The sequence below is a fragment of the Lissotriton vulgaris genome, chromosome 5, assembly GCF_964263255.1.
Source record: "Lissotriton vulgaris chromosome 5, aLisVul1.2, whole genome shotgun sequence".
NCBI lineage: Eukaryota > Metazoa > Chordata > Amphibia > Caudata > Salamandridae > Lissotriton > Lissotriton vulgaris.
Genome location: NC_141693.1, coordinates 1,700,862,258 through 1,700,881,552, shown reverse-complemented (window position 1 = coordinate 1,700,881,552; position 19,295 = coordinate 1,700,862,258). Strand labels below are relative to the sequence as shown.

Below are 19,295 nucleotides of genomic sequence, written 5' to 3'. Positions count from 1 at the left end.
GCTATGCCAATACTTGCTTTGAGTGAGTGGCTCGTGCAGGTATGGCACTGTGAGGTAGAGATGCTGCGAGTGCTTTTACAGGAGCCCCTGTGACATTGCGCCTCTTCAAAAAAAAAAAAAAAAACTTGGGTCTAGTGTAATACTTCTAGCCCCTATTCCCATCTTCTCGCACCCACTGCATCCTTAAATGTCCCATGTACAGTCGGGATTGACACTCCTATTACCCCAGTCCTCCAGTGACACTTTACCCATCACGGGTGGTGCTGGTGGACATGGTGTTGGTGGATGTGGTGGAGGTCGTGGTGCTGATGGTGGACGTGATGGTGCTGGAGGTTGTGGTGCTGGAGGTTGTGATGCTGGTGCTGGAGGTTGTGGTGCTGGAGGTTGTGATGCTGGTGTTGGACGGGATGCTGGTGTTGGACGGGATGCTGGTGTTGGACGGGATGCTGGTGGTGGACGGGATGCTGGTGGTGGACATGATGGTGGTGGTGGACATGATGGTGGTGGTGGACATGATGGTGGTGGTGGACATGATGGTGGTCGACGACTATTGGGTAGGAAGGTGCTGGCAGAATGCGGAAGGAGAGGAGGATCTCAAAGGGGGCGCATGGGAGAGCAAAAAGAAGCCGAATATTTGAAACAAAAACGGCGAGTAGGTAGAACACGAAACAGATTTAACGGGGTGGTCCCTTCATATAGCGCATGTGAATGTTCCTTAGCACCCCGTTTTTAGTAAACAGGGGGACCATGGGGAGATTGATTAATCCTGCATGATGATCGCGTGTGGAAGCTGAAGTTACAACATTTAGTAATCTAAATGTCATCAAATTAGGTACAAGGCTACATCTCACTGGAGGTGAGGGAAGACCACGGCTTTCACTTTTCAAGCACTAGTGCTTGTGACGTCATCCACCTTGCGGGAGCGAGCATCGGCATGGCCACGGTAATTACAAAAAGTGGGCCGCTGCTCGCTCCCGCAAGGTGGATGCCGCCACAAGCACGAGTGAGTGCTTGAAAAGTGAAGACCGATTGCCAAAGGCCCCTTTCCTAGAATCACGCATGGGCGCTGCTTAGGCAAGACCTAAATAGGCCTCCGTTAACTCCTTCAATATAGATCTCAAAATAGGGGTCCAGGCAGACATGGAGTCAGAGACCTGCTGTTTGAAGGGGAGTGTATTCATGGAGTCTGAAGGTTTCACCTCCTCTGGCCTGCATAGCCAACATAAAAGCATCACTGGGAACAGTGCCAGCAGACCGCATATTGCGCTAACACACACTTCTCTCTTTCTATGTGTAGGTGCTGAGGAGCAGACGGGTTCTCCGTGGCACGTTTCACGCTGCGTGCTTGCGTCACTAGTACAGAATTAGTCACTGCCTGGAATGTGTAATTGCTTTTCTGTAGCTAGGCCGCAGAAGTCCTTTCTGAAGGTGTCAAAACTATCAGACAAATATGGCAATAACTGGATAGACAACACATTTGGTTCATGTTTTGCTGATAATTATGTATTTGTTTATAACTCATAAAGTCACTGTTCAGTTTTCTGATATTTGCTTTTATGGCTGGTCTGCAAGATTTAGCCGTACTGTGCCCATACAATTAGGCTTGAGCACAATGGAATTATGCAAGCGACGCACAAAATGCACGACTTTTTAGATAGAATTTCAAAATATGCAATTTCGTTTCACTTTCTTTAATCAAGTGCACACGTTGCGTTAAAAAAAGTGTCACACAATACCAGCGGGAGATTAGTGCGCACAGAAAAGGTGTCGCCCAGAGACATTTGCTTCTCAAAGCCACCCTTTTTCCGACATCCTATAGACTTTTAGTTTAGGTGCTCATGCGTTCAACAAACATGGAATATATATTCATGGCAGTATATTAATAATAATAATAATAATATTTCAGATGATAATTAAAAAATCTTTAGCAAGTAGTTGCTACAGAGTGTTTCTTCAGAAATTAGCAGTGACCCAGTGTTCCAACAAAGTCGATAGGACAATTTTCTTGAACAGCTCTTTGGCTTGATTTTGGCGACCAAGGCAGACATTTTTTATGCAAAAGTTTCTATGTAAATCTGCAAAGTACTTTTACTGTCAAAAATGCAATACTTTGTATGGTCGCCCCCAAAGTTTTGGACAGATGCCGCTAGTTTTCTGACTCCGAGAGTGCAGAGAGGCCTGCTAACCAGACCTCAGTGCCAATGCGCGGACCCTTAAATGTGTCTGTTTAATTTTTTTTATATACAACTGGTACAAGCTAATTTAGTTCCAAGTCCCTTGTATACGGTACTAGGGGTACCCAGGGCATGTAAGCTAGCTTGTCCCCTTGTGGACTGCAGCACTTATTGTGCCTCCCTGAGTGGGATAAGGTAAAATGTGACTCCCAGTTTACCACTGCAGACTGCCAAGGGCAGTTAAAGGCTGCTAACTCGACTTTGCCATTTTAATCAATGCCAAAGTCCAAACTCTCCTTTTCAATATGTGTAAGTTGTCCCCCCTGACCCCCAATGAGCACAGCTGGCCTATCGAGTCCTAAAGCAGGGTGGAGCATATTAAAGAAGTAGTACATGTGTTTAACATGGTTGGCTAGTAAACACCTGCAATTGTTGTTTTCTCTATGAGAGAGGCTGGTAATACCGTTGGTAAGTAAATAGTTACATGCCGACAACTCAACCATGCTAACTTCTGAATAGGGCTACCAAAGTTGGTACTACAAGGCATCAGACTCCTCGTTACATTATTCCGGACTTGATGCCCAATTTGAAATCAAGGTAACTTGTTGCCAAATGCAACTTTTAGAAAGTTGCCACTCTGCTGCCCGGTTTTCCAGTGGCCATTTGCTGAGGCTGACCACAAGACACCTTTCTGCCTACCTGGGAGATGTGTCAATGGCTCCCAGGACAGGTAACAATAGAGGCCTGCCACTGGAGGAGATAACTTCTCCTGGCTGGAAGCTACATAGGGAATCAGACCAAAGGACAAGCTTCAAACATGAACCCACCTTTGAAGGACAAATGGTGATTGCAATAGAGAAGGTCTGCTCTTTTGTTAGGGTAGACCGCTTGGCATCGGGGACGGCGGGGGGAAAAACAGGTAAACTTTTTTCGATGACCGTACAGTCCATAGGTAACCACACCTCTAGGGCATGCTACCAAAGCTCCACACTCCAAGAGCTGTCCTGACATCTTGTGAGTGGGCAGAATAAAGATAGCAAGATGCCACACTTCTAAGAAGGTTGACATCAGGAAGGAGGGAACCAGGTAGCCCATTGGTGAATGGCATGATCTCCCCCGAGAGCACTTACGAGGCATAAAATGGGCACCCCTAGCAACAAGAACTCAGATCTCATTCAACTGGAGAAGAGGACCAAAGAAGGACTGCCCTGCAGACCCTTGAACCAGCAAAGAATAGGCTGCACCAAAGTTGTAATGAACCTGCTGTTCATTGGGCTAGCAAAGGAAAGGACTGTGCCTGCTGCTGGTGAGTTGGTAGCCTAGCTACCAGGATCATCGCTCCTAGTTGCAAGTGCAGCCCAGGAGATCAAAACCGGACATTCAAAAAGTTGTATCTGTATCTTCTGGACCAGGGCGGGTCTTCAGAGTGCACAGAAGGAGAGTTAACAGCAAAAGAATGAAACCGCTGATTCCGCTGTACTGGGTGACCGTACTTCTGCTGACCCAGAGAGGACTTCGAGGGACATGCACCCCTGTAGCCAGAATCACCTCTCCAGGACCATGAACTGAGGAGTAGCCCCAGAAAGACCCCATTGACTGTACAGTATCTTTGATCATCTTCAGCATCCCTTGCACCAGGACCACTCCATTGAAGTCAATTAATTGCAAGGAGCTACTGATGCTGGAACTGGACTGCTTTTCCTGGCAAGATAATGATTTCTTTAGACCAGGTTGGACACCTTGACTGGCTCCCTGCCAGAGTTGGTACACCAAACTAACTAAGTAACTGCTTCCCATCTTAAAGTTATTTTTGAAAAGGTGTTAGTGTCAAATTTGACAATGCTGGTTCACAGTTATAAAACAAGTTCTGAAGTATTGTTTCTGTAAAATTTACAGATCTGGAACCCTCAGGGTTTGCTATCCATAAATTCATAAAAGCATTATATGTTTATAAATTAGTGTCAGATTTCGAGAGTGGAGTTTCTTTCCTCTTCAATAGTTATGATGATGTTTAAGTGCTTTACAGGTGTTTCTTTGTGAAAGCCTGACTACGCAGTGCCAAAAGGTACCCATGGTTGAGCTAAAAGATGCAATAATATTGCGATATTCAGAGTTCTGTATCTTGGAAGTTGTTTTTTTTAACCACTGCAAGGTGCGAAACTCTGAATGGTTTGCTTCTTTCCCTGCACATTTCTACACGTTTACAGGTCAAAAACGGTACAGGGTAAAGCCTTGCATAGTGCAGCAACTATCAAAGATCTTGGAATCCCAATTAAGGCACATTTCTGCTTGCACCTAAATCGGGATTCTGACAGGACTCAAAAAGAGGCCTATTTGCAGGTGTCACATTGGCAGATTTCTTCATTTGGGCTGACGAAAGGGATCTCCTGCCTGAACGCCCGACCACACTCTGGATAGGTTGATCGACCACAGAAGTCTGGAGAGGAGCGAATGGGGGATTTTGTTCTTCGACTTCCACTGGCAGGAATACTACCAGCTCAGGCCTTTGTGACATACGTACTTACACGATATGGCCTGATGCTCGTTAGAGCTCCGACCAACGCTTTAATGTACACGTGCCAGTAAAGCACCGGACAAACTCCATTACACTGAAACGCACACTCAAAGCAATGGCTGGTGGACTGTCGCCGTTCCAAGAGTTCCCTCAGCCACTCAGTCAATGCTCCTTCTCCCTGAAAATGAATCCATCTGGTGAGAAATGAAACTCACAAATCGAGGATTGTGGGTATTGGATTGCCATCTTCTCTAGAAGTATTGGGTGCATGTCGTGGAGCGAACTTGAAGCAAGACACATGATACGACGGGTTGGTACCAGCCTCGTCACAGAGGTCTAGTCAGCCTCACTCATGTAGTAGGGGTAGCCAAGGCATTCCAACAACATTATGTCTCAGATTTGCATGGTGCCGTCCTAGCTGGAACTTGGCGATTGCTTGGATATAAAAGGATCTCCTCTATCTTATAAGTCCTCTGAAGAAATACAACTTCATGGAACAAATCCTCGTCAAAACCGGCCTGCGTGCCCCTTGAAATACAGACATGATATCCAAAAACACAGTGCGACACTTCTCCGTTCACAGCAGCATCGGAAGAATTTATTGTTTAAATCTGGGATACACAAAGGAGAGTGAGAGTTGATGAAAGATTGGGAGGATCTACAGCCATCACAGTATGATGGGGAATATGAAAGGCGGATGAGTGGCATTCTCCTGTATGCATCACTAGGGGGCTACCAAGCATCTCTCCTATAGGGGCTGACGCGGGAGCTCTGTTGACTTTTTACCAATACAGGAATTACTGGAGGATCTGCATAGAATCTGATCCATAGACATGCCAGTGTGTAGTTCCATGTCATTCAATCCAACATGTAACAGAATTTTAACACTTCCAATTCTAAAACTTACCTTTTGCACATTTATTGGCAATTTACTCTAATTCATATACTTTTTACCATTTTCCTTGAAGAAGTAAAAAATGCTCATAAAATGCACATTTTTAGATAACCTATATAAACCCCTATGCCAAGAGACGTTATGGTGGCGTGCATGTAATCAAGTCCACAATCAAAATGTTTTATTTTTATCCTTTACACACACCTATATACAAAATTATAATCTGAAAAATACACATATTATTTACTAGTATGCTAATAGGACATCCACATTATCCTCATGCATACATTCACATCCTGTATATATGACTTTATGTACAGTCCATTATGCATTCATTCAGGCCATTGAAACAATTTAACATAAGTTCAACTTCTAGGTTTAGAAGATATGTATGCCACTACATGCAAGTCATTTCTATTAGAGTTCATTTTCATAGCCAGGTTTTTCTCCAGTCATGACCTCCCATTCTCCCCCTAGCACCTTCATTGACATTGGCCACACAACCACTGTGCTCATTATGGCAATCCCTGCCAAGGGCTCACCTTCTTCTAGAGACATTTTTATGACTGCAGACTCCTCCCCAGGATCACTGGCCCCGTGGGCGTTAACAGCGCGGACCCTGAACTGGTACTCCTGGTTGGGCTTTAGGCCACCCTTAACACGGTAGGAGGTGCTGAGGCAGGAATCAGTCAGCGTGCACCACGTCACCTCACCCACTCCTTTCACCTCCACCACATAACTCTGTATGGCACTTCCTCCGTCGTAACAGGGGCCAGACCACGAGAGTGTGAGAGAGTCCGCAAGCAGGGCAGACGCATAAGGCTTTCCCGCTGGTGGTTGGGGCCGGTCTGCAAAGAATAAAAAAAGAAAAAAAAAATTAGAGATAGAACCTGGTCGTACAACATACATATCTTTCCTTAGACAGATTGCCACTCCATTTCATCAGGAATTAATAACATACAACAACTTCACCCAACATGTCACATGAACAGAACACACCACCCAGCCTTTGTCAACCTAGTGACCTCTACGGCAGTGCACAGACACTGCAAGAAGAGTACATTACACCACAACAAAATCCAAACAGCAGAGATAGACAAGGCCATGTCTGTCCAGCCTGGGTGTACAAAACACCTAGTGCTGAGGGGAAGGTTGCACTACCACTATGCCTATTTCATCTATCGGGAGTACTCCGTCCAGAGTCAACAACTCCAGAAGGATAAAGATAGATTGCGTACAGTAGAGCAACAAGGAACTAAAATGGTCCTTGGCTAAGGAACGCACGTATGTATATGCTATAGAAATGAAGGGATAAAGCGATGATCAAGACACTCCTAACATGAACAAGCATATTCCAACCAACCAGAAAATCTAGCTACCTTGGGAGTTCATTCTACAGCACCAGATGACGAAAGGAATAAACAAATGTATTTGTAAGACAATGGATGTCTGTACGAACCCCCCTAATAAGGGAGGGTAGAGGCAAAAAAAGTAACAAATACAAAAGAAAGCAAGACTCAGCAACTGGTAGAAATTATATGAAAAAGGCAACAATTAAGCATGGGAGAATATAAGGTCAGTGAGGAGACTAAAGAGCTTGACACACATTTTTCTAAGTTGCCATTAGTCACACCATAAAAGGCCACAACACCATGGAGTGTCCAAGATCAGACAAAACTCCTCTAAAAATACCCTATGGAAGCAAAGATTCAGCACCTTTCAAAAAAATAAATTGAAGAAAAAAAAAAAAAAGAAGAAAAAAAAAAAGAGTAGAACTTGGACTTAAAAAAACTCAGAATTTGTTTCCTCTCAACAATCTGCACCTAGTCAATACACAACCCACATTGAATAGATATTAATTTGTATTTATTTCGAAATGTATTACCTCTCCTCAATATTTGCATTGAGTTCACAAAGATTTTGGATCACCATTCACTCTTTCCTGAACCAGTTTTTAATTTTGGCACCATTAGGGCAGTTTTAGGTCAAAATCTAATCGGGGTCACACTGTTTCATTACTAGTTTTACACCAGATCTATGCTTCTTTTTCAGGTGCTTTGTGCTCCAGACCATATTTCTGGGCCATCAGTCGGGATTATCCCACCCCTTCATAGGATCCTCACCAGTCATCAGGATTATCCCACCCCTTCATAGGATCATCACCAGTCATCAGGAGTATCCCACCCCTTCATAGGATTCTCACCAGTCATCAGGATTATCCCACCCCTTCATAGGATCCTCACCAGTGCTCAGGATTATCCCACCCCTTAATAGGATCCTCACCAGTGACGGACAAGCTGATTTGATGCTGGATACTTCCTGTCCGGTCTCGCACATAGAGAGTGTAACAGCCAGAGTCGTCGGCTTGCACTTCCCGAATTACAAGCTTGCTTCCTGTGTCAGTTGTTTCCACTGAGGTTTTGGCACCATCGGAGATCTTTTAGGAAACAAAGTTAATATTTCCTGCGTCAAAGCACTTAACTTCCAGTCAGCAGCAGCATCCCAAAACAAAGGATTCCACCCAGAACCAATCTCTTTCTGTACTAATTCTTGTACACTTGGAACCCTTTCCTCTTTGTATCCAAGTCAATTTTCTGTACCAGTCTATCACAACAAGCACTGGCAGCCTTGGATTTGGAGACCTACAACTCCCTATGACTGCGGCAGGTAGGGTGTAACAATACATCAATAAACATCTTCATTCCAACTAGAGACTTTAAAACTTCCTTATTTGCTATTCAGCCAAATTTAGGACACAATTGTAATCCTTCAGAACATATGCAAATAGAAAAACTAAGGGGTAGGAAATCTGCTGTAGGTTTAGGTTATAAAATTCCAAACTTGGATGATACCTCAATCCCCGCTTATGGTCATTACTGCTAATCTTATGAGCAGATGCTCAAACACTATATGCCTCGTCATTAACCTTTTCGCCGCAGTGGACATTCCGCCGGGGTGCAGCTGAATGCGACGCATGCGCAGTTTAAACGGCCCCTGGCCGTCCGATGCACACGCCCACCGTGACCGTCCGACGCATCGAAAAGGCTAATGATGCTAGTACACCACGGAGATGTAAGCCTTTCTTCAAGCCATTGGGCATCTATGCTACCGAAAGGGCCGCATTCAAGGATATTGATTTGCCAAAATAAAAAAGGAGGCAGAAGCTCAATCACAGCACATGGCTGACACCCCCTCACCCCCACTCCTCCCCAACACAACCTTAGCCCTCAAGAACATTCTGTTTGCTGCTGAGGTGGTCATAGGAACGTCTTAGAGCCGTATTTAATCCCAGTCAAGCCCAGCTTAATGACCGCCAAGGACAAAGGAAGCAAAGACAGTGCCATGGAAACTAAAGGTCAGGCAGGGTGTAGCAGGAGATATCACTACCTATGAATGACTAACATCAATAAACTTCATGTATGCTATGAATATTTACTCAGATATTTACTAGCAAACTTTCTACAAGTCATCAATATCACCTAGAGGAGATACCTCTATCCTATGAGACCTGGACATTAACCCTAGTGGCAAGCGCCCTTAAATCTCTCACTATGGAGAGCTGCGATTAAAACCAGGGTTTGCACCCTGCCATCAGCAACACAAGCACTTGGGATAAACACCAGCAAACTTCATCAAACACCTATACCAGCACATCACATTAGAACTAAAACTGATGAGCCTTCTGTACCATCACTGATATAAAGGCTCAGAACGAGGATCATCTACACAACTGTACATGCACATAATGGATACAAGAAGGCTGCTACAACCCCTGTACCTGTGGCACTGATCATGGAACCATATTCTGAAGAACCGTGCCCTCCGTAGTCTCCTGGACCTGTGAGCACCGGACAGGGCTCAGTTTTTTTTCTAGGAGCAATAGAAAGAAAGAGGCAGCTGCCACTCCCCTGCTGTTCTGGCAATGCCCATGCAAGCCAAGACTCAATGCTTTCAGATGAGGAACATCTTTGGCTTCTAATTATTGTGCTGCACAGACCCTGAAACCTGGGGCAGGGGCAATATTTAGGGTTTGCTTAACATGTTTATATGTCACTGCATAGTATGTATACAAGTTATTTGATCAGGTGCTGTTTTATTCATCCATCACAAAAGGTCAATATTATGGTGCCTATTTTATCGACTGGTGCTTAGATATTGAAATATTCAGGAAAACATCAAATGAATAATACATTTTCTTCACTTATAGCAACACTTGAAAGTCTGAGTTTGTACAAAATATTAAATCTCCATATATTATCTTCCTTATACATGTATACCCTTTCTATGTTGCTATGTATCTATATATTTATTATTTTACTCCTACTGTAGAAGAGGAGAGGAAGAAAAAAACACCTTTGACTCTCTCCAATGCACCACACGGTCACACCCTATACCTCTCTTAATATATCCTCTATCTTCACTCTCCGACACATTCCAAACCTCATTCTGCTACTATGATCCCCAAAATAAACCTTTAGACTCCCACCCCCTGCTCCCCCCACCACCCAACCTTCCCTGGTTCATCCAAAACCAAATATTACTTCTACGATCTCCTAATCAAACCTTTCAAAATGTTTCCCTCATGTATCCCTCCTTTGACCCATCCCAATTTTCATTTTACTACTATGAATCCCCAAATACCGTTCTAGAGACTCTTCCCTCCTTTACCCTATTCCAATCAAACTAACAGACTTGCGCTTCCATGGCTAAAATGAACACATATTTCCCTATACTAATCCACTACTAAACCTTTTTGGTTTAGTAGTAGCGTGCTACTTGCTGAAAAGCATTTGGACATCTCATCAGAGTTAGTAAATGCTATATAACTACAATTACAATTTCTTCCACATGGATGCAATGTATAGGATACAAAAAGTAACCACACAGTTCTAATGGCCACGGTTTTATTTATCAGGAGCTTTTAAGACACCATCAATGCCCCACACCGCACCAGAAGACTTTTATTCCAATTTTCCAATCATTTCTAGCCATAAGTAGTGCACAAATGTCCTGCATAAAAGACGATGACAGTAAAGAGAGTGCTAAAATGGTAAAAGGGCAGAAGAAACATTACAATGCAAATAGATTTAGGTGCCTTACTGAGTAATATAATGCGCACAAATATGTAGTGCTGGCAGGGCCAGAGTTTAGCGCTGGTGGCACAAGGTGCAACAATGTTTGTTGGTGCCCCCAATGACCACCTTCGCTACGGATTCCTTCACTACCACCCTTTAACAGTGCCCTCAAGTCGCTATAACCACTCTTGCAGATGCAATTAATGAGCTTTATAGCATCACACATACCAGTGTAGGGTGTCAGGACACACTATTACACAGAGACAATCAATCATACGTGTGTAAATCAGCATATAGGAAACGTTACAAAAGCCAGAGGACTACAAGGTGTCCTACACACTGGCAGGCAGTATAGTTTAGGAGTGGTTGATCTGGAGGAACAAACTCTGAATTTAAAATGTAACAATGGTTGGGGGTTCTCTTTGATAATAAGAATCGATTTCCACCCAAATGAACCCTTTTTGCAACATTAGGATAATGAAAGACTGAGGGAGTAACCATAACGCTCTGATCTATACCTTGCCGCTTGCATGAGGCTCATGATGACAGTTAATTGCTCAATGTTCTACATTAGGATTTTAACTTATAAACTGCAAGTAACAAAAGGATCTCTCCGACAAAAGCAGCAACCTACTGGCCAATTTAATTATATACACTCTGTGATCTGCATGGTACACATTATTAGCAACAGGCATATCAACCCTCTGCGCTACCTTTGGATGAGTCAAAACTTCCACTAGACAACACTCAGATCTCTCTCCAAGACTAACATTAATCACTGGAGTTATCCTGCCATTTTAATTGTTTCTAGAAAATTGCTGGAGGCAAGGAATGCAGCAGCAGGTGCTTTTAAAACCACAATGTAGGGTGCCCCCACCTGAAGTCAGGGCCTGGTGCGGTGCACCGGTCGCACCACCTAGATTCGGCCCTGAGTGCTGAGGTTAGATTCATGGTTCAGATGGAGGGTTGCACTGACCACAGGCATAGGAGGCCCTGGCTGAAACAGCGTGATGAGCATTCATGGCTGTGTGCCCAATCAGGCGATGAAAAAGGGCCTAACAAGTAGAATAGATTTAACATGGGTTTTTCGAATTGCTTAACCTCCATTACTGTGGTAGTCTAGCACTGGGTTCTTTAATAAAAGATAAAAAAATAAAATAAAAAAGTACTGTTCGGAGCTGCTTCAAAAACCAATAGCTTTTAACAGTTTTGAAAACAAATAGAAAATCAGATCCCCCATGATTTCAGACAAATTACCTCAGACCGCTTTTTGTTGTGGAGGTTGCTGTGTATCTTACTTATCTGTTACCACTAGACCTGGGCGGTAAATTCCGTTCTGCTTGCGAAATGAAGAGAACGCAAAATTGCCCAAAATTCTGCGTTCCGCGACTCCGCAAAATTTTTTGCTTGTTTGCGTTCTCAAAGTGCGTGTTCGCAAGATATTTTCCCCCGATCCCGCAAACAACGATTACAAACAGGAAAAAAGCATTGCGAACAAGCAATTCCGCGTGTTCGCGGAATTGCTGCGTGATTTACCGTTTCGCGGTTATTTGCGTAACGCAATTACGCAAATTCCGCCCACCCCTAGTTACCACATACTAGCCCAGCTCATCAGTAATACGAGTCAGCACGTGTGCACACGTGCTATGTTTCACAGGAAGGGTCCTCGCGGATAGTGTGTTTGCCACGTGCTGACGCAGACTGCCCATTCTGCACTGCCCTCGGTGAAACAAGGTACTTTATATTCCTCGCTTGCATACATTCACAGGGAGCTTGGAGAAGCCGAAGAACTCCTCCCATGGACAACATGGACTAAACCAAGGTTCCCAAATTAGGGAACACACTGCCTATCCATATTGAGAGTTTGAATTCCTATGCAGTGTTCCGTAAGGAACTAACAACCTGGCTCTTATATGAACTGTAATGGAGGTTTGGCCCTCCTATCCTAGAAATTTTTACTGGTGCTAGTGCTTAGATGCCTTTGGCTTAATGCGCTTTATAAATCCAAATACAAAGGCAATCTCTCAATTTGCATATAAGCCAGTAACAGTCGCTGCTTCTCCACCTACAACCCTCTTAAATCGTGCAGAATCCAACAGCGCCAAGGGATGGGCGTCTTATGAAGTGGTAGGTCCAGCCCTTATGACTGCCCTCTCCAGGAGACCAGATGGGTCAGTCGGAACTATGATCTAAAGTTTTAGAGAGGGAAAAATGTCCCCTAACCTGGTTGCTGTACATTGATACATTCTAAAGCATCACCGATATTTCCAGAAATTAGTGGGAGGTGTGACGGTATTACATCACCTCTCTATTTCCAAAACTTTTACTGGGGTCTCTGGCATCCTTATGCAACCAAAAGACACTTTTGGAAAAGTCTGTTTGCCGGATATCATCTAAGCATGACAGAAATTGCTGTCTTGAAAGATAATGCAAGCTCAACCACGACCTCCACATTTAACAGGATATTTTGAATCGTCCCTGAGGCACAGGTCTGGGGCATCATTAGGGCAACTGGACGAATGACCATTGACCAGGTAAAGGAGAAGAACCACGTCTCACCTGCTTTTTCTGCTTCACCCAAGAGGCGGCGATGGGGGGGCTACCAAGAATCTCACAGAACAGCTCAGCCTGGTCTCCGGCTTTCACCTCCACACTGGTTAAGGGATCTAACAACTTCAGACTGTCCCCTGCAAAGACACCAAATAAAATAATTCCATTCTCATTGCTTCTACAATAGAGCAACAGCAACTTCTATGAGAGGCAAACATGGCTGTACCGGGGAGGGATGGATGAGAGAAAGATTGAAATTGAAAAGTATTAGTAAGATGTCAGCACTATGATATTGAAAACTGAACGTGGTAAGGTCATCCTGGCTTTTCAGAGGGAAAGAGCTCACAAAAAAAGTAACGTTTTCAGCATCCAGTGCACCTGGAGATCGAGGATTCATAAAATTCCAGAGAGTGAAGGATTACACTGAAGAACAAGTTACTTACCTTCTGTAAAGATCTTTCTGGTAAAGACTATCTGCCCCGCCTTTTGAATATTTCCAGGCATCATACTGGATCTGAAAACTTTTCAGCATTATCTCTGCATGCGGAAGGTGGCGCTGTGCAGCTCTGTACTGACATTGTTCCTCTCCGGAAGGGATGTGCGGGCCTATATAGGCTCAAAATCCCATGCACTGACGCCAGTTGCTTTCAAGACTGTCCGTTCCTTCAGACGTGGAGCCCCAAAAGCAATCAGTAGATCAGTGTGCATATTCCTAGACTTGGGATCTTTTTAGTAAAGGAGAGAGTCCAATCACAGAGTAGGGAGGATGGAAGCATTGGTGGGGAATCTGCAGCTAGATAGAGTCTCTACCAGACAGATTACTAAGGTAAGTAAAGAATAGTTTCTTACCGGTCGGTGTTTTGCAGCTTGAAGATCTTTCTGGATTCACTATGCTGCGCATTATTCCGCGGTCTAGTGGTTGGGTCAGAATCGTAATATATATATTTTTTTTCGTAGCCCAGGTGGGAGTAGACGTCCCACCATTTGGTGTCCTTCCTGTGACAATGTAATACATTCACCCCAGTACAGAGATCTGGGCCTAAATCAAGCACAAAAAAAAATTATGGATTTAGGCCTAGATCTCTGTACTGGGGTGAATGTATGACATTGTTCTGCATTCTGGCCATCAATAGTTTTTTGCATTTGTCACCCCGAGTGGGACCGGTATGCTCAGACGAGAGTCCCGTGCTCTCCACACCACTGGAGTCAAGCTATCCTGGTTGAAGACGGCTGATAGCCAGAAACCGGTCCTAGGATGCTTGATTCCGGTCCAGGGAAGACATGGCTTGGCAGTTCGGGCTGGACTGTTCCCATGAGGCACAGGGTCAAGGCTGATTTGCATATGGCCATGTCTGAACTGGGGTGGTGTGGTGAGCAAAAAAACATGGATTTAGGCCCAGATCTCTGTACTGGGGTGAATGTATGACATTGTTCTGCATTCTGTCCATCAACTGTTTGTCCATAGTCTTTGTAGCGGTTTGTTATGTTTGTGGCGGCTGGGTGGAAGATAAGCGTTGGTTTTTGAATATATGTTAAAGCACTTTCTGTCCTACTTGTGCTGCCTTGTCCATTTGTATATCCACGCAGTAGTGCTTAGTGAACGTGTGCACTGAAGCCCATGTTGCCGCCAGGCATATGTCTTGAATGGGTGTGTTAGCCAGGAAGGCTATTGTTGCTCCCTTTTTCCTTGTAGAGTGGGCTTGTGCCCCTTCTAGTAGTTCTTGACCTGCCCGCTTGTGGCAGAATTGTTTAGCTTGTGCGATCCATCATGCGATGGTGCCCTTGGTTACTGGTCTTCCCAGGAAACTGCTTGCGAAGGACACAAATAACTGCTTTATTTTCCTGTGCTCCTTAGTTCTTTCCTTGTAATGCATTACGGCCCTTCTAGCGTCCAGAGTGTGCAGTGCTCTCTCCGCCCTTGTGGATGGTTTCTGAAAGAAGCTTGGTATCTGTATTGTTTGGTTCATGTGAAACCTTGACACCACCTTTGGCATAAAGTGTGGATCCGTTCTCATTACCACCCTGTAATTGAGAATTTGAATGTAGGGTTCCTGTATTGTCAGCGCTTGTAGCTCGCTTACCCTGCGTAGCGAGGTGATTGCTACTAGAAAGGCTGTCTTCATTGTGAGCATTTGTAGTGAGGCCTTATGGATGGGTTCAAAAGGCGCTTTCATAAACTCAGAACTAAATTAAGGTTCCATGCCAGTGGCGGCGATCCTTCTAGCCCCTTCCAGGAATCTCTTTACTACTTGGGATGTAAAGAAGCTCTTTCCAGTCTCACCTCTTGTATAGGCTACTATCGCTGCTAGGTGTACTCTCAGCGAGGTAGAGCTTAGGTTTGTTTTTAGCAGGTGTGTTAAATATTTTAGCACAGTTGATTCCTTCGTCCTTTTCTTGTGTAGTCCTTTCCTTATGCACCATTGCGTGAATCTTTTCCATTTCGCCACATAGCACCTCCGTGTGGTAGGTCTCCTTGCCTCCCGTAGGACCCACAGTGTGCTCTCTGGGAGTTTTAGGTGTGCAAACTCCAAGTCTTCAGGAGCCATGCAGCTAGGCAGAGGCTCTCTGGCTCTGAATGAACTACCTCCCCATTTTGCACGGAGAGCAAGTCTTTTCTTTTTGCGAACTTGTGAGGTGGTCCCTGCAAAATTTCCACTATTTGTGAGAACCAGGACTGCCTGGCCCACTGTGGTGCCACCAGAATCAGTGTCATGTTGCTGGTTCTGCATTTGCGCGGGGGGGGTGGGAGCATAGGCAAATGTTTTCGCCCAGCTTATCCATAGGGCATTCCCCTGGGATTGTTCCCCTGGTTGCGAAGTATTGGCATTTTGCATTCTGGTGTGTTGCAAATAGGTCTATTTTTGGTGTCCCCCACTTCTTGAATAGCTTTTGCGTTTCCGGTGCATTGAGCTCCCACTCGTGGGATGCTGATGTCTGTCTGCTGAGCCGGTCTGCCTCCACGTTGTCCTTTCCTGGTAGGTGTATTGCCAGGAGGTCTATTTCTAGTGGGATGGCCCATCTCCAGATCTCCTGCGCTAGGTTGGATAGTGCAACGGATTGTGTTCCTCCCTGTTTGTTGATGTAGAACATTGTTGTTGTGTTGTCAGTTTGTATCACTCTGCGTGTACAGTTGTTTCTAAAAGGCTTTTAGGGCAAGGAACATGATCTTTAGCTCCAGGTAGTTAATGTGCCTGATCGCATCTGTTGGAGTCCACAGACCCCTCACCTTGAGCTGGTTCAGGTGTGCTCCCCATCCCCTCTGGAATGCATCTGTGGTGATGGTCAATGTTGGGTTTGGTGGTGTTAAAGGCCTCCCCCTGGTTATGTTCATCTTGTTCCACCACGCTATCTCCTCTTGCTCTGCGAGCATTACAACCACTAGATCTTCCCAACTCCCTGTAGCTTGTGACCATTGTTGTTGGAGCCATTCCTGGAATGGTCTCATGTGGAGTCGTATGTTGGAGACTAGGTGTATGCAGGACGCCATCATCCCCACGATCTTGCTCGCGGTCAGAGCGCGCCCCTTCTGGTATTGGCGTGTCTCCTTCAGCAGGGCAAGTGTTCTCTTGTCGCTGGGGAACACCTTGCTCTGTATGGCGTTGATCTGTGCGCCTAGGAAGATCTTCACATGTTCCGATTCCATTGAGGATTTCCCCCAGTGTATTGAGAATCTCAGTTCAGTCAGCGTCTGTGTGACCCGCTGTGCATGTAGTGAACATGGTTTGTACGAGCTTGCCTTCATTAACCAGTCGTCGAGGTAGGGGTATACAGGAATCCCTTCCCTTCGTAGGTGCGATGCTACTGCTGCGAGGCATTTGGTGAAGTCCCTTGGTGCACATTTTAGTCCCAAGGCCAGGGCTGTGAACTGGTAGTGCGCTTTGTCGATGGCAAATCTCAGTAGATGTTTGTGTTGTCTGTTCATGGGAGTGTGTAGGTAGGTATCTTTGAGGTCTATGGTGGACATAAAGTCTCGTTCCCTTATCTGAGGAATAACCTCTTGTAGGGATGTCAGCTTGAACTTTTGAGTTTGAATGTATTTGTTTAGGAACCGTGGATCCAGGATGGGTCTTAACGTTTCGTCCACCTTTGGTACGAGGAAGTAGTTTGAGTACACTCCCTTGTTTCTTTCTTTGAATGCTACTGTTTCTATTGCCTCCTTGTGGAGGAGTTCTTGTGCTTCCTGTTGGAGTAGCACAAGTTCTTTTGCTGAGCGCGCCTTTCCTTTTGTTCTCCTGTTTGGAGGCTTCTTTACCAGTTCTATACAGTATCCGCACTGTATGATGTGTAGTATCCATTTGTCTGTTATTTTCTTCCACACCTGGAAGAAGTGTTTTAGTCTGCCTCCTATTGGTGTTACAGGTTTGTTGATCCCTAATTTGAGTGCGTGTAAAACCTTTTTGCTTATTTTGTTGTGCCCCTCCCCTAGAGGTGTTGTGTGGGTGGGCACCTTTGGTGGAGCGGAGTCACTTTGAGGTGGGTTGCTGGCCCCCTCTTTTTGTTTGTCCTCGTCCATTCGGCCTCCAGCGAAAGGACTGGCCCCTGGGCTGGTATGGTCAGGTTTGCTGCTGCTGACCCTGCTGCACTTGGTTGTTGCCCTGGTAGTTCTGCTGGAATGTCTGATGTGACGTTCCCAGCTGGTTTCCCCTTCTTCCGTTTGGTCTCCGTGTCGGGGTGCCCCTTCTCATTCCTCTGAACTTCAATGCCCCCATGGACCTTGCAGTTTCATTTTCCTTCTTGAGCTGCTTCAGTTTCTCATCTACTGGCACTCCGAACAGTGTTTCTCCATTGAAGGGTGTGTTCAGAATATTATTCTGGATTTCTGGCTTGAAACCAGAGATCCTCAGCCAGGCATGCCTTCTTTCTGTTACCCCAATCATCAGGAGTCTGCTGGATGGGTCTGCTGCATCCAGGGCTGATTTGAGGCATGAGTTTGCTATGTTCTTGCCTTCCTCCACCCGGTGTGTTGCTCTCTGTTGGTATGTTCAGGAAGGTGTTTGAGTAGCTGTCCAACCTCCTCCCAATGCTGGTACGTATGCCTGTTGAGTAGGGCATTAGAGTTGGCAATGTGCCAGTGGATTTCTGCATTCCTCTCTACTTTTCCTTTAGTGAGGTCTATCCTCTTACTTTCCTTATCTGGATGTGGGCCTGAGTTTGTGGGAATGTTGGCCCTCTTTCTGGCTGTTGCTGCAATGATGGAGTCAGCCGTGAATGATCCCTGTATATATGGTGGGTCCTTAGAGGAAGGTTTATACTTCTTCTCTGTCCTAGGTGTGACAGACCTGCAGTTTGCAATATTGTGGATGCCAATGTCATCTGGCGGCGAAGGCCTCAAAGGATACGTTTTTACGGCCTCTTACGGGCTTTCAGCATAGAGTTCCTGCCAATCCAGGTCCTGCGCCACCAAGGATGCCGACCCCAAACTTGTTTGCTGGTCTTCCTCACCTTCTCCCTCATAATAGCCTAGGCCCTCTTCCTCTTGGTGTTCCTGGGGCTCCCGAGTTTTTGGCGGCTCTTCAGCGTCAAACTCCTTTGTCCTCGACGATAGTCGTCGGCTTCGACGGGATGGTGAACCTTATCATCAGTTAGTCGAATTCCTTTTTCCTTTGCAGGATACTGTCCATTTCGGCCTCGAGCCTTCCTTTTTTTCTCTCCATCCCGGCGGCCTGTTCGGCGTCAAGGGTTTCAGCCGATCTCTGCGATGTCGAAGTTGCCTTCGGGTCCTTTTCCTTCAGTGTTGATGGCGCCTTTTCGGGGACATGCTTTGGAGACCTAGGCTTGTCTTGGGGTTTCGCCAACTAGGAGTCCTTTTCGAAGGATCCGCTGGGCTGTTTGTCCCTGGATACAGCTGCGTCGGTCAAATGTTTTGGCGCCAGTGCTCCATTCAAGGACTTTGACTCTGTTTTTTGAGATTCTGTTGGGGTCTTAGGGGTCGACGTCTTTTACCTCCTTTGTGTTTCGTATCGGTCTCTACGACCGTGTAGTCATCAGGTCCCTCGGCGATGTTGTCCTCTTCCCCATTGGAGAGACCAAAGTCCCGGAGCGACGGAGGTTGACCATGGCCTTGCATGTTGTAGTTGGCTCTCCTC

At 45.4% G+C, this 19,295-nt stretch overlaps 1 protein-coding gene across 13 annotated transcripts in view; it reads right to left on the bottom strand.

Moving 5' to 3' along the window:
• LOC147716990 (myosin light chain kinase, smooth muscle-like) overlaps window positions 1-19,295 on the bottom strand; it is an 828,743-nt gene that overhangs the window by 47,014 nt on the left and 762,434 nt on the right. For all 13 annotated transcript variants that reach the window (XM_086923858.1, XM_086923849.1, XM_086923852.1 and 10 more), the window contains 3 exons: window positions 13,219-13,346; window positions 7,868-8,021; window positions 6,127-6,432 (listed from right to left, as the gene is read on the bottom strand). In XM_086923858.1, the coding sequence (XP_086779984.1) occupies window positions 6,127-6,432; window positions 7,868-8,021; window positions 13,219-13,346 (588 nt within the window). The remainder of the gene's footprint in view (window positions 1-6,126; window positions 6,433-7,867; window positions 8,022-13,218; window positions 13,347-19,295) is intronic.